This window comes from Triticum dicoccoides, chromosome 5B, assembly GCF_002162155.2.
Source record: "Triticum dicoccoides isolate Atlit2015 ecotype Zavitan chromosome 5B, WEW_v2.0, whole genome shotgun sequence".
Taxonomy (NCBI): Eukaryota; Viridiplantae; Streptophyta; class Magnoliopsida; order Poales; family Poaceae; genus Triticum; species Triticum dicoccoides.
Genome location: NC_041389.1, coordinates 692,715,033 through 692,729,776, shown reverse-complemented (window position 1 = coordinate 692,729,776; position 14,744 = coordinate 692,715,033). Strand labels below are relative to the sequence as shown.

The 14,744-nt window shown below is 43.5% G+C and overlaps 2 protein-coding genes across 3 annotated transcripts in view; both read right to left on the bottom strand.

Annotated features, from left to right (window-relative positions):
* LOC119312680 (cysteine-rich receptor-like protein kinase 36) overlaps positions 1-948 on the bottom strand; it is a 5,190-nt gene extending 4,242 nt beyond the window's left edge. For both annotated transcript variants that reach the window (XR_005151407.1, XM_037588430.1), the window contains exon 1: positions 506-948. The gene's annotated coding sequence lies outside the window, so the exon portion shown is untranslated. The remainder of the gene's footprint in view (positions 1-505) is intronic.
* Positions 949-1,514: 566 nt separating this feature from the next.
* Positions 1,515-6,881, bottom strand: LOC119312679 (translocase of chloroplast 159, chloroplastic-like). Its single transcript, XM_037588429.1, has 3 exons — positions 3,187-6,881; positions 2,131-2,272; positions 1,515-1,844 (listed from the first exon to the last, which is right to left on the bottom strand). Exon 1 carries the CDS (start codon positions 6,792-6,794, stop codon positions 3,192-3,194), a length of 3,603 nt encoding a protein of 1,200 aa, XP_037444326.1. The 5' UTR covers positions 6,795-6,881; the 3' UTR covers positions 1,515-1,844; positions 2,131-2,272; positions 3,187-3,191.
* Between the last annotated feature and the right edge of the window lie 7,863 nt (positions 6,882-14,744).

The window sequence follows — 14,744 nt, the reverse complement described above, 5'->3', positions numbered from 1 at the left end:
TGTCTAGCTCCGCCACTGCTCCGCGTTATTGGTTAGGCGCAGAGTTGGTGGTTTCTTGTGCCGTGGCTCAAATATGTTATCATGTTGTTACCTTAACCCCAAGTGTGATGATGGTTTTGGGTAAATAAGTCGATCTTGAACATACATTTTTATGGAATATCCTTTCCTATTTTCTTTCACGGGACTTTTGGTAGTTATGTGGTAACAAAACGTATGGTTTTGGGAGAAAATTACGGCAATCTTATAATTAAACTGAAAAGATAATTAATTACAGAAAAACTGGACAAAAGCAAGAGTAACAAATGTTACCGAAGTGCGGCAATGGTTGCATGGGATTATATATCTCCATGGATAAGATTTCCATAGGCAAACATAACTATTACTAAAGTTGACTTAGCATGGTAACTGAGTATACGCGGAGCCAAATACATGGATGATTCTCCACATTTTGTTGTAGCTTAGTTAATAGATTGTCGACTAAAGAAAAACATGTTGTTGATCTCACCTTGTAAACTGTTCCAAATGTATCCGCTCCTCATGGAAATCCTTTGTAATCTGTTTTATCAATTTGTACGGCAGTTTCCTCTTCTCTCTTTTCTCACCAGTAGTACTGCCTGGTAGTTCGTTTTCCATATTACAGTTTCTGGTGCAAAAATCCTTCCAGGGTAAGGAAGTACAAAAGTGAACCGAGGGAGTACCGTGACAGTCACCAGTGTCGGTTTTTTCAACTTGAATGCATTTTCTTCTTCTTCTCTGAATCAAGAATATATGAGATAAGCCATCCGTCCCATAATGTAAGACGTAAAGTAATTTATTTATACTAGCATGATGAAGAAGCTTCTTTTCACCCAGCCCATCGCGAATCCACCGTGCATCACACAGGAATTACTTCTGGTCAGTAATTTGTTCGTGTCACCTGTGCCTCTTATACTCCCTCCGTTTTTATTTATTTACTGCGCATATTAGAGTTGACTGAAGTCAAACTTTGTAAAGTTTGACCAAATTTATAAAAAAGAATATAAATATTTAGCATAACAAATCTATATCATGTCAACAACGAATCTAATGGTATTGATTTGTTATTGTATACGTTAATATTTTTATCTATAAACTTTGTCAAAGTTTGTAAAGCTTGACTTTGACCAAAACTAATATGCGGAGTAAATAAAAAACGGAGGGAGTACAAAGCAGAACGAAATCTAGGTTCCTATTCTGTTAGCTACTTCCTCTGTTCCAAATTACTTTGAACTAAAACCACGACAAGTAATTTGGAACAGAGGGAGTAATAATTAGAACGATTGTTCTACAGCTTGCGGCTAGAACAGAAATTCCATGTCCTAGCAAGTGCAAACAAATCTAGACCCAGAACCATATCAAGCAGGGCTAGTATAAAGTTAAGACACTTATTTTGGGACGGAGGGAGTACAATACTTTGCATGATGCAACCACACGGACTGATGAATTTGTGTTTGAATCCTACATATTTTAGGAGCAGCAAACAAAAAAAAAAGGAATGCATCATAAACAGCATCACTAGTACCGCCCCAAATATATTTTCAGGAGCAGCAAACAGATAAGGTATGCCCCATAAAGGAACATAGACAGTATTGCCAGTGCCCACTAATGTGTGAGCCTAATTATAACTTCCTAAACGACACATACCCTCCTGGCAAAAGAAACGACACATACCCAGGAAAAAAGGAAGAATATAATTTGATTAGCAGACATTTTTCTAGGCCAAACTTCTGCATCCATTCACAAGGTCCGGGTCCATCCATGAAATCGCTCCCCTCTCGCCGCCGGTGGCAAGGGCCTCGGACGTTTCAAAGAACGTGATTCCTGACCTGCATCATCATCCAGCAAAATCATTGCAAACATGGAAGAGCCACGGACTTAGCCTAAAGCATCTCAAACTGAAAGCCATTTTCATAGCAAGAGTAGGTAGGTCTAATTTGCGGACAATTGATTTGGATGAGCAATTTATTTTCCCACCAACAAGCAGGAAACGGCAGTTGCTTAAAAAGGCAGGCACATACTAGTAGTGTTTACTCCTCGACAGAAACAGAACTGACGGCTGGATACTACACATCACATTCATCCGCATAAACAGCCTGGGAAAGAATAACTCACATGCTGGAGCGGTACAAGCTTCAGGTCTCCAAGCAGACAACCTTCAGGAGGAGGACGTCTCGGCCAGGCTAGTTTGTTTCAGGGCAGCAACAAACAGCCCCTTGAGTCCTTGACCCATCTTTACGTACTTCTAGTGTTGTTTCTGGTAGACAATGAACCACAGATAACCACAAATATGATATCTGAACAGGTAGACGGTTGCACAATGAAATGGCAAAGTTTTCATGAATAAGTGCCATGAATATTTATCAACAGCATGAGCAATAAAAACATAGGCATCTACTCGGTGGTGTTATTTGCCACATACATGTGCATAGATTCTATACAAGCTATGTCAACACAAATAGACATGCAATGCCAGATCCAGCGTTGCTGTCTCCTGGTTGAGGCAGCTGCTTGTCAGAGAGGGAGAGGGGTTGGAGGAGTGGGGGTAGGGGAAGGGGCTGCAACAAGTCCAAGCACCCACAACATTCATCCACTAAGAGTCAGCGAGAGAAATCCTAACACAATAGTCCATGCAGTCAATTTCAGAGTCACATGGCAAAGCGCTATTGGCCTAAAATCGTCTCTAGCTAAGAGGGTTGACCTTCTCTTCTTGAAAGGGAGCTTTAATTCATTTGGACAAATAATGACTGGACTCCCTACTTCCGAGCATAAATGGTGAAATATGTGGTATAATATACGCATTCTTTTTTTGGGACTGCCATCTTTGCACGCTTCTATTTATTGTCTGAACTGGTAGACAAGGTATGGAAGGCTGGAAGAACCAAAGGATAATCCCACACATGAAACCTAAAACAGGCAGACAGTTGCACAACGAAATTGCAAAAATTTCATGAATAAGTACATCGCACCAGCATGAACAACAAAGTCATAGGCATCTACTCTGGTGTTATTTGCCACATACATATGCATAAATTCTACAGCTATGTCAACACAAATAGAGATACAATAAGGAACAGGAGAAACTTCAACAGTGGTTTAATAGAACAACTGGAAACTCTAACAAGAGGGACAGGGATAAAAATATTAGGAAATCAAAACTACAGAACTAACCAGTGCTACTCATTATTCGGATCTGCACGAGGATGCGTCCTCTTCCACATATACATTGCCATCGCATAGACACCTAACAGAGCAATCGTCAGATGCTCTGAACTGTTGGCCTTGATGCTCACTCGTCCAGTTAGCTTGTTGTTCACATCAACATGAACTGCCATGTTTGAAGTCCTTCCCACGGGGAACTGGGTATCCAAGTTTGCAGCCGTAGTCCATTCTTTATGCCACCTCACCAGGGATGCACCCAAAGTTGCAAGGCCTAGGCCCATAATGGGATAGTCTTTCTGAAGCAGGTTCAGCACCACATTCACTCCATGCGCGGTATCACCTTTCACGGACACAGCACCAGCGTTTGCTACCAGTGTTAACCAATTACCGACTGAAAGCTTGTCTTCAAGCTTTGCTCCAGTTACCATGGTGTTTCCTGCTAAAGTCATGGACAGACCTCCAGTAGTGGCATTGTTCTTGGTGTTCCTGAACTTGGTTTCCCCCCTGAGAGTGTAAGCAAGCTGGTCCATCATGGTTTGTATGTCAAGGCCTGCAAGGGTTGAAGCATACTCGTTATGCTTAGCTGCTATCGAGGACTCCGAATGAATGGTGAATTCCCTCTTGTCCTTGTTAACCTGGACCCACATAGAAGCTGGAAATCCTTTGGCGACTTCATGGCTGTATTGGAGGCTCACACCGTCAAACCCACAGTCATGATCCCATCCTTCAGGGTTGGTAACAGCACGTGCCAGAAGGTTTGTTGCAGGCTCAAGACACCGATAGCGGTATACTGGATCATCAGAATCAAATGAAGATGGCAAGGCCCAGTCTGGCATAAGAGATCTATCGTTGTCATACTCATCATCGGGATGATCATTGTCCACAAGTACATCATGATTATTGCCCTCACTCTCCTTCATTTCCTTTAATCTTCTGCGCTGTTCCTTCAACTGCTTCTTCTGAAGAAGCTTGGTTCGGTAGTCGTACTCATCGAAATACAGTTTCTGCTGCTCTTTGGAGAGTTTTGCAACCTGTGATTTACTTAATGGCTTAAAGGGAGGAAGTTGGTCATACTCTTCATCCTCTTGATCGTCATCCAACAATTCATCAGGATCAACATCTGAGCCCACACTCTCAACCTTCTGTTCATTTGCACGCCTGGGGTGCTCTCTAGATTGCAACAAAGATGATAAGAAGTAAGGAAGTGGAGGCATCTGGAGACGGAGATCAAAGAGTCTTGGAGAAGCAGCACGGCGGGTTGAAAGAGTATCAATCTCAGCAACCATCTTCAGTGAGTAGCACAGGAGGAGGAGCAGACGCTTCCAGATAAGGCCATTTGGAAGCACCTTTTCACCCTCCATGTTCCTCCGACAAAGGTGGTGATTTTCCACAAGAGCGACTGGATTCTCAATCCGAGGATCATTAGTGGTCTGTCTGATGCTTTGCTGAAGCGCATGAGTCCGATGGGTCACAATCATCTCATAGTTAATTGGGGAGCCACTAGGTCCTTCAGGAAGAGGATCTGCTGCTGAGTGAGTAAGAGTGATGATGGCTTTCGACCATATTGGCAGGCCTAGGACACTGGTAATGCATTGCAATAGGGATAGGTCGTCTGCACCTTGCCGTTGGGTATCGATCCGATCAACATACAAAACGATGTCAGGGGGGCATTTCTTGATATACTTCTTAACAGACTTGAGCATTTTCCTGTTTGATTTTCCATCCCTGACTGTAGTCCCAAGTCCTGGAGTGTCAATGACACGAAATTTAACACCACCAACAACTCCAGTAATCTCCTTCACGGAACATGTTGCTGGGAGAAAAGCATTTGTTCTGGATTTATCCTCGCCAAAGATGGAGTTTATTGTTGCGCTCTTTCCCACCCCTGTCTTCCCAAGGACCAAGACATTGCAGGAGAATTCCAAGTCATCTATTCCCTCTGCCTCAAGCTGCAAAGCCCTGCTCCAGGCATTCTCAAGCTCGGAGGAATGGTTTGCCATCCTTATGCGCCTGAAGCCTTCAACGAGACTGAGCCGATATAACACCTGTACAGGGACCTGATGCTCAGTGTCATACCCTAGTCTATACACAAGACGCAAATACTTGATTCGTGCCATGTCCACCTTTATGTACAACTTCTTCTCCTCATCAGTCATCGTGTTCTCCGGGTCAGCAACTGCATCCACCGCATGAGTAGAAGCCGCACTTGTCCTAGGGACACCGACCACGGTAGGAGACGGTTGGATGGGATCAGAGGTTTCAACTGGAAACACCTTGGCCTTGCCCTGTGTAGGTGATCTGTTTGCCGCCCTCAGAAGCTCAGCCAAAGCTGCATAATCAAAAAGCTCGGTCTCCTTTCCGCTCAACTCCTCAACCTCATAATCGCCATCCAGCTGATCCTCATCTGAATCATCCAAACCGAAGCGTGCACCCTTGGAGGCAGGCACATTGTCCTCCATTTCTTTTCCAGGAGATTCCAAAGCATTGTTTGTCCCAACGATTGGTACAGACGCAGGTTCGTCAGACGGTTCATAATCGCCATCAGTTTCACCATCTACCTTGTGATGACCCGCGTCAACAGTAAACTGTGAGCTATCAACATTGGTATGAACTTCCGCAGGCTCAACTGGGGCATCTCTTGCGGCAACATGTTCAGGGCTGGCATCTTCAGAATGTGTAACAACCTCATGCTTGGGCATGGTGTGTTTCGCATCAGAATCAGCATTGCGAATTTCAGGACCAGTAGCTTCTGCTTCTGTAGAACTGACCACATGAGGCAATTCAGCAACCTCATGCTTGGTATCTTTTGCAGCAGAGTCATTATCGATAACTTCATGACCAGCGTCTTCTTCTTCAGTAGAATTCACTGCAGGAGGCAGTTCCACAAGCTCCTCCTGCTGAGACCCCTGAACATTCCCCTCTGAAGCATCGACAATGCCCGTGTCACCGGCGTCACCAATGGAAGGCTCAGGCTCCACACTGTTGACAGCCTCAGCACCAGAATCCTCAGCTCCCTGTTTACCACCATTCATCAAGGACATATCCGAGAGATTTACCAAATCACTGAACGCGGCGCCGTCATCCAGCACGCTCATGGAGCTGACGAAGCTCCCATCCAGCGAGCCCTCGGCGAGCGCGCCCGCGGAGGCCGCAAAGACGCCGCCATCCTCCTCCAGCCCGCTCCCCGCTCCGGCGTCGACGAACACGTCGGCGGCGGCCTCCTCCTCCTCGGCCCCCTCCGCCGCGCCGAAGTACTCGCTCTCCCCGGAGGACGCGGAAGCAGGGGGCGAGGGGGCCGTGGCCTCGTCGGAGGAGGGGGAGGGCGGCGGCGGGGGCACCCTGGCGACGCGGAAGAAGCCGTTGGAGACCTCCTGGAGCACCTCGTCCCCGGACGAGCCGGCGGCGTCGTCGAACAGGTCGGCCTCGTCGTCCGTGGAGGAGGAGAGCTGCGCCGCCACCCGCGGCGCGCCGAGGACGGGGCGCGGGCGCGGGGCCTCGGGGGGCGAGGTCGAGGGCGAGAGGGACGGGGACGCGGCGCCGGAGGAGAGCGAGGAGGCGTACCCGTCGTCGCCGGAGTCGTCGAAGGAGGTGAGCGGCGCGCGGATGAGGAGCGCCATGCCGCCGCGCGTGGCCGGGGCGGGCGACGGAGGGAGACGGCGGCGGCCGAGGTGGGATAAAAATTGAGTCTTTTACGGCGGGCGGGTTTGTTTATTGGCCTCGGGTCTCCGTCCGGGAGTAGTGGTGGCAGTTGCGAGGCCGAGGGTTGAGGAGGACCGGGATTGGATTCCGTCGGGTTGGTGGTGGTGAGACCGCAGCCGCAGGGTGGATGGGTTGGATTGGATGGGCTAGGGTTTGGATCTTTCGAGGCAATAAAAATTGGACTCTTGTTTGAGTGAAATTTGGGGGTTTTATTACCGTCTCTTTGGCTATCTCTCCTCCTTGTGTTGTTGGACCTTTGTGGCTCTGGCCATAGGATTTTGTGGTGTGTGGTGATTTTAGTTGCTTAGGATTATCATCTTTTTTCTCATCTTGTTGCCTTGCATTGGAGGGTTTTAATATTTCTTGGTGGTGAAGTGGTGGACGTGTACAACAAGGTGTTTTTTTAAGACAGGTTGTTCTTTTTTTCTTTGTTGTTTATTTTGTGTGGAAGAAATAATTTTAAAAATACGAGGCAGAAAAATACATGCAAAGAAGTTTAACATGTTTTTTTTGGAAGGTTGCCACGCGTAAAAATACGTAATAAGGCAGATTACATCACATGATGAGATGATCATCATAATCAAGTCCATTCAATCTGACTGTCTTTGAACTCCCTTTTTGCTATATTTATATAGCATGTGTCTCAAACTGGTTTTATTTTATCCTTCCCCTTAAGATTTGAAAATTGTACATCATTTACTGGGTCTTTGATTTAATATGAGGTGATTTTTCCTAGTCAATGTGAAAATTAATTGTTGTTTATATTTACAACGCACAATCTTGATATTTTAAATGGAACTCTTCCTCGTCAATACCTCCGTCTGAACCTCTAGCTTTCTTGGCAAATATTATCATTAGTACATTTGTTTACTTATTGTTAGGATTGATTCCGTGTGATTGAGAAGGTGTAATTATTTGTAGAAGATGTCGTGAAGGTATAAGTTACATACATGGATGATAGTCTCGATATGTTATTAGGTTTTGTGGATATTGGCTTGCTTTGGAACAACCATTCTCTTGGTAAATCAACTCAGTGATGGTGTTGATGTTTCATTTAATTAGCTAGGTGTGCAGTGTGTTGGTTAAACTCTACACTCCCACGAACCATCGAGTCTTGTTTCCCAAAAGAAAGTAAAACCGAAGTCTTGATGTTTGCATTATGTGGTAATGTTATTATGACATACGGCAAAATTTGCCTCTTTATTTTTTCCAAGTTCATTATCGTGAACCATATTTATTAGGAAGATGGACCAGTTGATGTTCCTATACATATTTGCTTTGCTAAGGTATCCACCCTCCTCCAATGGTCCCTTCAGTGGCAGATCCCCGTTTCTCTTGACCGGTGTTCACAAAGGTAGCATATGGCATCAGAGTGGTGAGAGCGGCACCATGTTGAATAAATTTGTCTTAGATTTTCTTCTCACCATGTCAATGGTTGATGTGGTGTCGTCAAGTCAATGTCCTCGTTTTCTTGCTTGTTGTTCGTGCCCACGATATAACTTATTTTATGGTTCGGTAGTGGTTTTGTATCTTTCATCATCAATGTCGGCGGCAAGACGGTGGTCCAAGATCGGGACTTGCTGTTCGACGATAGTGGAAACAACAATTTCTTCTATCTTGCTTGTTTGGACGTTATGCATCCAGGTCCAAGCCAGGTTTGATGAGTTCATTTTGGTCCATTTTTCAAGCACGAGAGCTATATACTCCGTCTCGCAGTAGGTGATCGCGAGATGGGTCAGCCCAATATGAGTTCCTCGGGAGCGGGTTTTAGGAAGCATCTATGACCAATTCAGATCAGTTTTAGTAGCTTCCATATGGAATTTCCTTTTTCTTTGTATCTGTGTTTTCCCTGTAGGTTTTCTTTAGGATTTTGGTTTTCTTTGTTTCTTTACCGATTTTCTTCCTGCGTTTTTTTCAATACATGTCTACTTTTTCCAACACATATTGTATTTTTTGTAGGCATTTAAAATATTTTTTATACACACTGAACAATTGTCAAATATATGATGAAAATTTTCAAATACATGTTAAATATTTTTAAATATATGTTAAACATTGTTTTAATGCCACAAAACAAAATTTAAAAATTACATGAAGATTGTTTTCATTGTAGTAACGTTTTTACAAGTGCATGTTATATCTGTTTTTGAATAAATATGAAAAAAATACATACTGATATCTGAATGTCACGAAATATATTTAGAATTTTTTAGAAAAATTATAAAAATTGCAAAAAGCTTTTCAAAATAGCCATAAACATATTTTAAAGCATGTGACCATTCTTAAATGACACGAACATTTTTCAAATGGTGCAAAGTATTAAAGAACATGTATGATCATATTTTTTGAAATATGTGAACATTTTTAAAATTCCAGGAACAATTTTTTGAATGGTACAAACGTTTATTAAAAAATTGCTTACACGGAATGAATATTTTTATAAGTGCGATGGAGGTTTTTCAAAATTTAAGTAACTGTTTTTGTGTAAGTGCATCTAGTTCCCCTTAGTGATTTTGGTGTATTGAAGACTTATAGGTTAAGGGACTGATGCGTTTGTGAGTGTACACAGGTCTATAAGTCTATGAGGAGTTTGATATTTACAGAGAAAGTCGACCCCTAAAAATGAAGTTCTTCGACTGAAGACTTTGGATTTCTGAAGACTTTGAAAGTGAAGAAATTGGTGCGACCTTGAAGACTTGGTATTCATTCGAGGAACATGAAGCGTGAAGACTTTTATTTTTATAGTTTCATTTTCTCTTTCTTGAGTCATAGGAAACACCGTACTGTTAAAGGGGTCGAGGAAATACTAAGGAAAAATTTCCAAGTGATGCTCAACTCAAAATCCTACACCTACCAATCCCTTCGAGTGAAGCCATTGGAAATCTCATACAGTTCAGTCATATTCTTCAGTGACAGAGACGAAGTTCTTCTGGCCTCTGAGAAATTTGTTATGACTAAGGAGTTAGGAATTCACCAGTGTGAATTGCCTACACAGTGAGGAACATGGTAGCCCTGAGGATTTTGATAGTCAAAATTCCGACCGTTGTTGTGCTATGCGCCAGCGGTTCTAAAATATCTACCCACCTAATAGTTATATCAGACAAGGGCATTTATGTCTTATCATGTCGAGCTGCTCCCTAGGATATAAATAGCCGCCCCCTTCAACCACTAGCTGGTTGGCTGCTCCGAGAGAAACTAACACTTGTCAATTGAGAGCAACCCATCCTCCGAGGACTTTGAGCGAAAATTATCAAGTGAGGAAAACCCAAACCCCAACACCTACAAACCCAAAGTGATTGAGCATCACTGAAGAGATTGATCCTGCATGGATCCGACGCTTGTTTCCTTTGAAGACTGTGCTTCTTCTAGACGGTTAGGCGTCCAGGTCTAGAGCATCCAAGAGGAATTGTGGATCGCTGAGTGACCAAGTTTGTGAAGGTTCGGAAGTCACCTGAAGACTTACCACGAGTGATTGGGCGAGGTCTGTGTGACCTTAGCTCAAGGAGAATACGGTGAGGACCGTGTGTCCGGGACTGTGTGTCCTCGAGTTTAAATACTCAGCCGCTCCAACCAGATGTACAACTGAGACAGCAGTTGGAACTGGTCTACCAAATCATTGTCTTCACCGAGCTAACTGGTTCTATCTCCTCAACTCTTTCATTTCCTCATGCATGTCGTTGTGTGCCTGTTCATATCTGTTTGAAGACTTTGACTGAAGACTTTCTCAATTTCCTTAGTTCAATTTCTTCAGTCTGTCCATCTTCATCTTGTGTTATCCTGTGTTTACGCTTTCTGTACTCTGTGCTTGTCTTCATTTCATCATGATGACTATGCTTGTGTTCTGTTATGTTCCTTTCTGAGTACTTATTCCGCTGCTAGTAATTCTTCATTTAGGAATTTCCTCACCAGCAAATTCCTCAGTGAAGAATTCATAAAAATCGCCTATTCACCCCCCCTCTAGTCGATATAACGCACTTTCAATTGGTATCAGAGCAAGGTACTCCCTTGTTCTGTGTGATTTTGGTTTAACCACCTAGAGTTTTAGTTATGTCGACTGCAGGATTGAGGAACGTATCCTGTCCCATCTTTGACAGTCATGAATATCCTCGGTGGAAGGCCATGATGAAAAAGCGACTCATGGCTATGGACAGCGAGCTGTGGGCCGTCACTGAGATCGGTCTTACCGATCTATGCAAGATGGCGGAGGCTGATACCATTCGCAAGTACACGCTACTCAACCTCACAGCAAAAGATGTCATCTGCTCTAGTCTGTCCCGAAATTAGTTCAGGAACGTCATGCACCTCAATCACGCGAAGCTAATCTGGGACCATCTCTCTGAGGTCTATGAAGGTCATCGAACCCGTCATGATCCTTGGTTTGAGGATTACAAGGACTCTCTCAATGCGATGACATTCGAACCAGAATCATCATCCTCTACACCCTGCCTCATGGAAAACAATGCGAAGGTAACCGAATGCTATCTATCCGAGTCCAGTGATGATGAATCTGGCGATGAATTTGGACCTAGCTATGTCAAACTTGCTTCCCTTGCCACTAAACAACAAAGAGCTTTGGAAAAAGTTCAATACATGCTAAATAAGAGCGATGATATGTTGGGTGAAGAAATGGATCAGTCAAAAGCTTTGGTTGAAAGTCTTCAGAGACTACATTCCAAGTTTGACGACCTTCAAGGTCATCATAACACTCTCTTATCTGATCACGAGAAGCTTTCTTTTGAACTTCTTCAAAGAAAGCAAGATCTTGAAAAGCTAAGCGTGAGTTATGAAGATCTTCAGAAGGAGCATGATTCATTACTAGCTCAACAAATCAGCGCTACTCAGGAAGAATTTGATCCACCATGTATGAAGTGCATTGAACGTGAATCTGCTAATTCTTCACCTGAATGTTCAAATGCTTCTAATGTTACAAATTCTTCACCTGTCTCTGCTGTCACTAATTCCTCATCTGAGGACAATGCAAGTATCACTGATGATGCAGGGATGAAGGAATTGTACATGACAGGCATGTACAAAAGCCTCAAAGGGCATCAGACTCTTTGTGATGTGCTCAAAAAGCAAATTCTCAACAGAAACCCTAGGAAAGAGGGTATTGCTTTTGAGAGGAAACTCAATGCTAACATATTGGAAGCCTGAGCAGTATCCCAAAACCTCATGGGTTGCTGCAAAGGGACCTCCAGTTGATCCATCCAACTTATCTGGCTTTACATGTGAATCTCCTCATTCTTTTGATGAGTCATTTGACTCTAACTATAAACTGTTCAAAAATCAGAATGGTGAAGTATTTGCTAGATATATTGGGACTAATTGCAGGAATGGTTCTCCTATGAAGAAAATCTGGGTTCCTAAAAGTTGCCTTGAAAGTCTTCAGGTGAATGTCCTCATGACACCACCTGTGAAGAAAAGGAACTCCAGATCAAATTCTTCATATGAACCAAATTCTTCATATGGATCCAAGTCCTCAGGTGGACCAAATTCCTCACATGGATCAAATTCCTCAAAAGGATCAAAATCCTCATATGATCATCATCGTGCTAACCCTTCTGTTTCGCAGGGTAGAGCTAAGGGCTATGAATATGTGCATTATTCTTCAAATCATTATGTTCATAAGTCCTCGAAGAATTTCTCTGCTTATTCATATGCTTACCCTAACCCCTCTTATGTGAAACGAAGTGGACTGGCGTCCATGCCACCTTTCTCATATGGTGCTCGCAGAGTGATGAATTCTTTGCCACCCCTCCAGATGTGGGTGGTGAAGAAAAAGAACTAATCTCTTATGCAGGGCCAGGTCTCCAGTCGTGCTCAAAACGACTGAAGAATTTGCTAGAGACCTGAACAATGCCTGATAGGACACAGGCTAATCATGATGAAATGAACCTTCATTTCTCATGTCCTCATACTGATTATCTGTTCTAATTGCTTGATGAAATTGACCTGATGATACTGATGTCATATTCTTCACTGATGAAGTATATGAGTTTGTAAGCTGCACTAATTCATCTGCAGGATGATCAACCCAAAGCCAATGAGTGGGTCCTCAATAGTGGATGTACAAATCACATGACTAGTGACAAGAATCTATTGATGGATTCTCTCTTATCACCATCACATCTGAAGCATATAATCTTCGCTGACAAAGGCAAAAGTCAGGTATTGGGTCTAGGTAAGGTTGCGATCTCTAAGGACAAACACATGGACAAAGTCATGCTTGTCAAGTCCTTAGGATACAACCTCGTGTCTGTCTCAATGCTTTGTGATCTTGATATGGTTGTTGTCTTTGGAAAGTATCGTTGTGTTGTGATCTTGGAAGCTGACAATTCCAAAGTCTTCGAAGGCTTTAGGAGAGGAGACTTGTACATTATCGATTTCTCTACAGGACCACAGCCTGTCATGTGCTTACTTGCAAAAGCTTCAGAAGGCTGGCTATGGCATCGACGACTTGGTCATGCTGGCATGAGGAATCTGCACACGCTCGCGAAGAAGAAGCATGTCATTGGCATTTAGAATGTCAAATTCCTCAAGGATCACTTATGCGGAGCCTGTGAAGCTGGGAAGATGACAAAGGCCAAGCATCCAGCGAAGACTATCATGACTACCACTCGACCATTTGAGTTGCTTCACATGGATCTCTTTGGTCCTAATCATTATTCTGCTGTGACAAATGATGCATCTTTTTATGGCTTTGTTATCGTTGATGATTATTCTCGTTACACATGGGTACACATCGTCACTTACAAACATGAAGTGCAGGAAGTCTTCAAACGATTTTCCTCAAGGGCTTCAACCAACTTTGGTGTGAAGATCAAACACATCAGAAGTGACAATGGGACTGAGTTCAAGAATTCCGGTCTTGATAGCTATCTTGATGAACTTGGTATTACTCATGAGTTATCTGCTCCTTATACTCCTCAGCAGAATGGCGTCGTGGAGCACAAGAACAGAACCCTCGCTGAAATGGCTCGCACTATGCTTGATGAATACAAAACACCTCGTCGGTTCTGGATTGATGCAATTGATACCGCTTGCCACATCATCAACATAGTATATCTTCACAAATTCTTCAAGAAGACTGCCTATGAACTCCTCACTGACAAGAAACCCAATGTAAGTTACTTCAAAGTCTTCGATGCTAAATGTTGGATTAGAGATCCTCATCGCAATTCTAAATTTGCACCGAAAGCACATGAGGGTTTCATGCTTGGTTACGGAAAGGACTCGCACACCTACAGAGTCTTCAACAACGTTCTTCACAAGGTTGTTGAAACTGTAGATGTGCGGTTCGATGAAACTAATGGCTCGCAAAGAGAGCACCTACCTTCTGTGATAGATGAACCAGCACCTGAGGATTCTATTAAGTTCAAGGCTACTGAGGATGCCATTCCTACTAAAGAATCTGCTGAAGAATTCATTCCAGAGCGTGATGAATGTCAAGCTGGCGCACCTGAAGAAAATGGTGCTAAGGAAAATGCTCCTGAAGAAAATGCATATCAAATTCCTCAAAGACAACCCACTCATCCTCGCATTGCAAACGAAGTGCAAGTCGAGAAGATCATCGATGACATTCATGCACCAGGTCCTCTCACTCACTCAAAAGCTTCACATTTATCTAACTTTTTTGGGCACTTTGCTTTTGTCTCTATCACAGAGCCCACTAAGGTAGATGAAGCATTTCTGGAGCCTGAGTGGATTCAAGCTATGCAAGAAGAATTACATCAGTTCGAGCTCAACAATGTCTGGGAACTGGTCAAACATCCAGGTCCTCGCAAGCACAACATCATTGACACAAAATGGATCTACCACAACAAGCAAGATGAAAATGGCCTTGTGGTGAGGAATAAGGCACGGCTTGT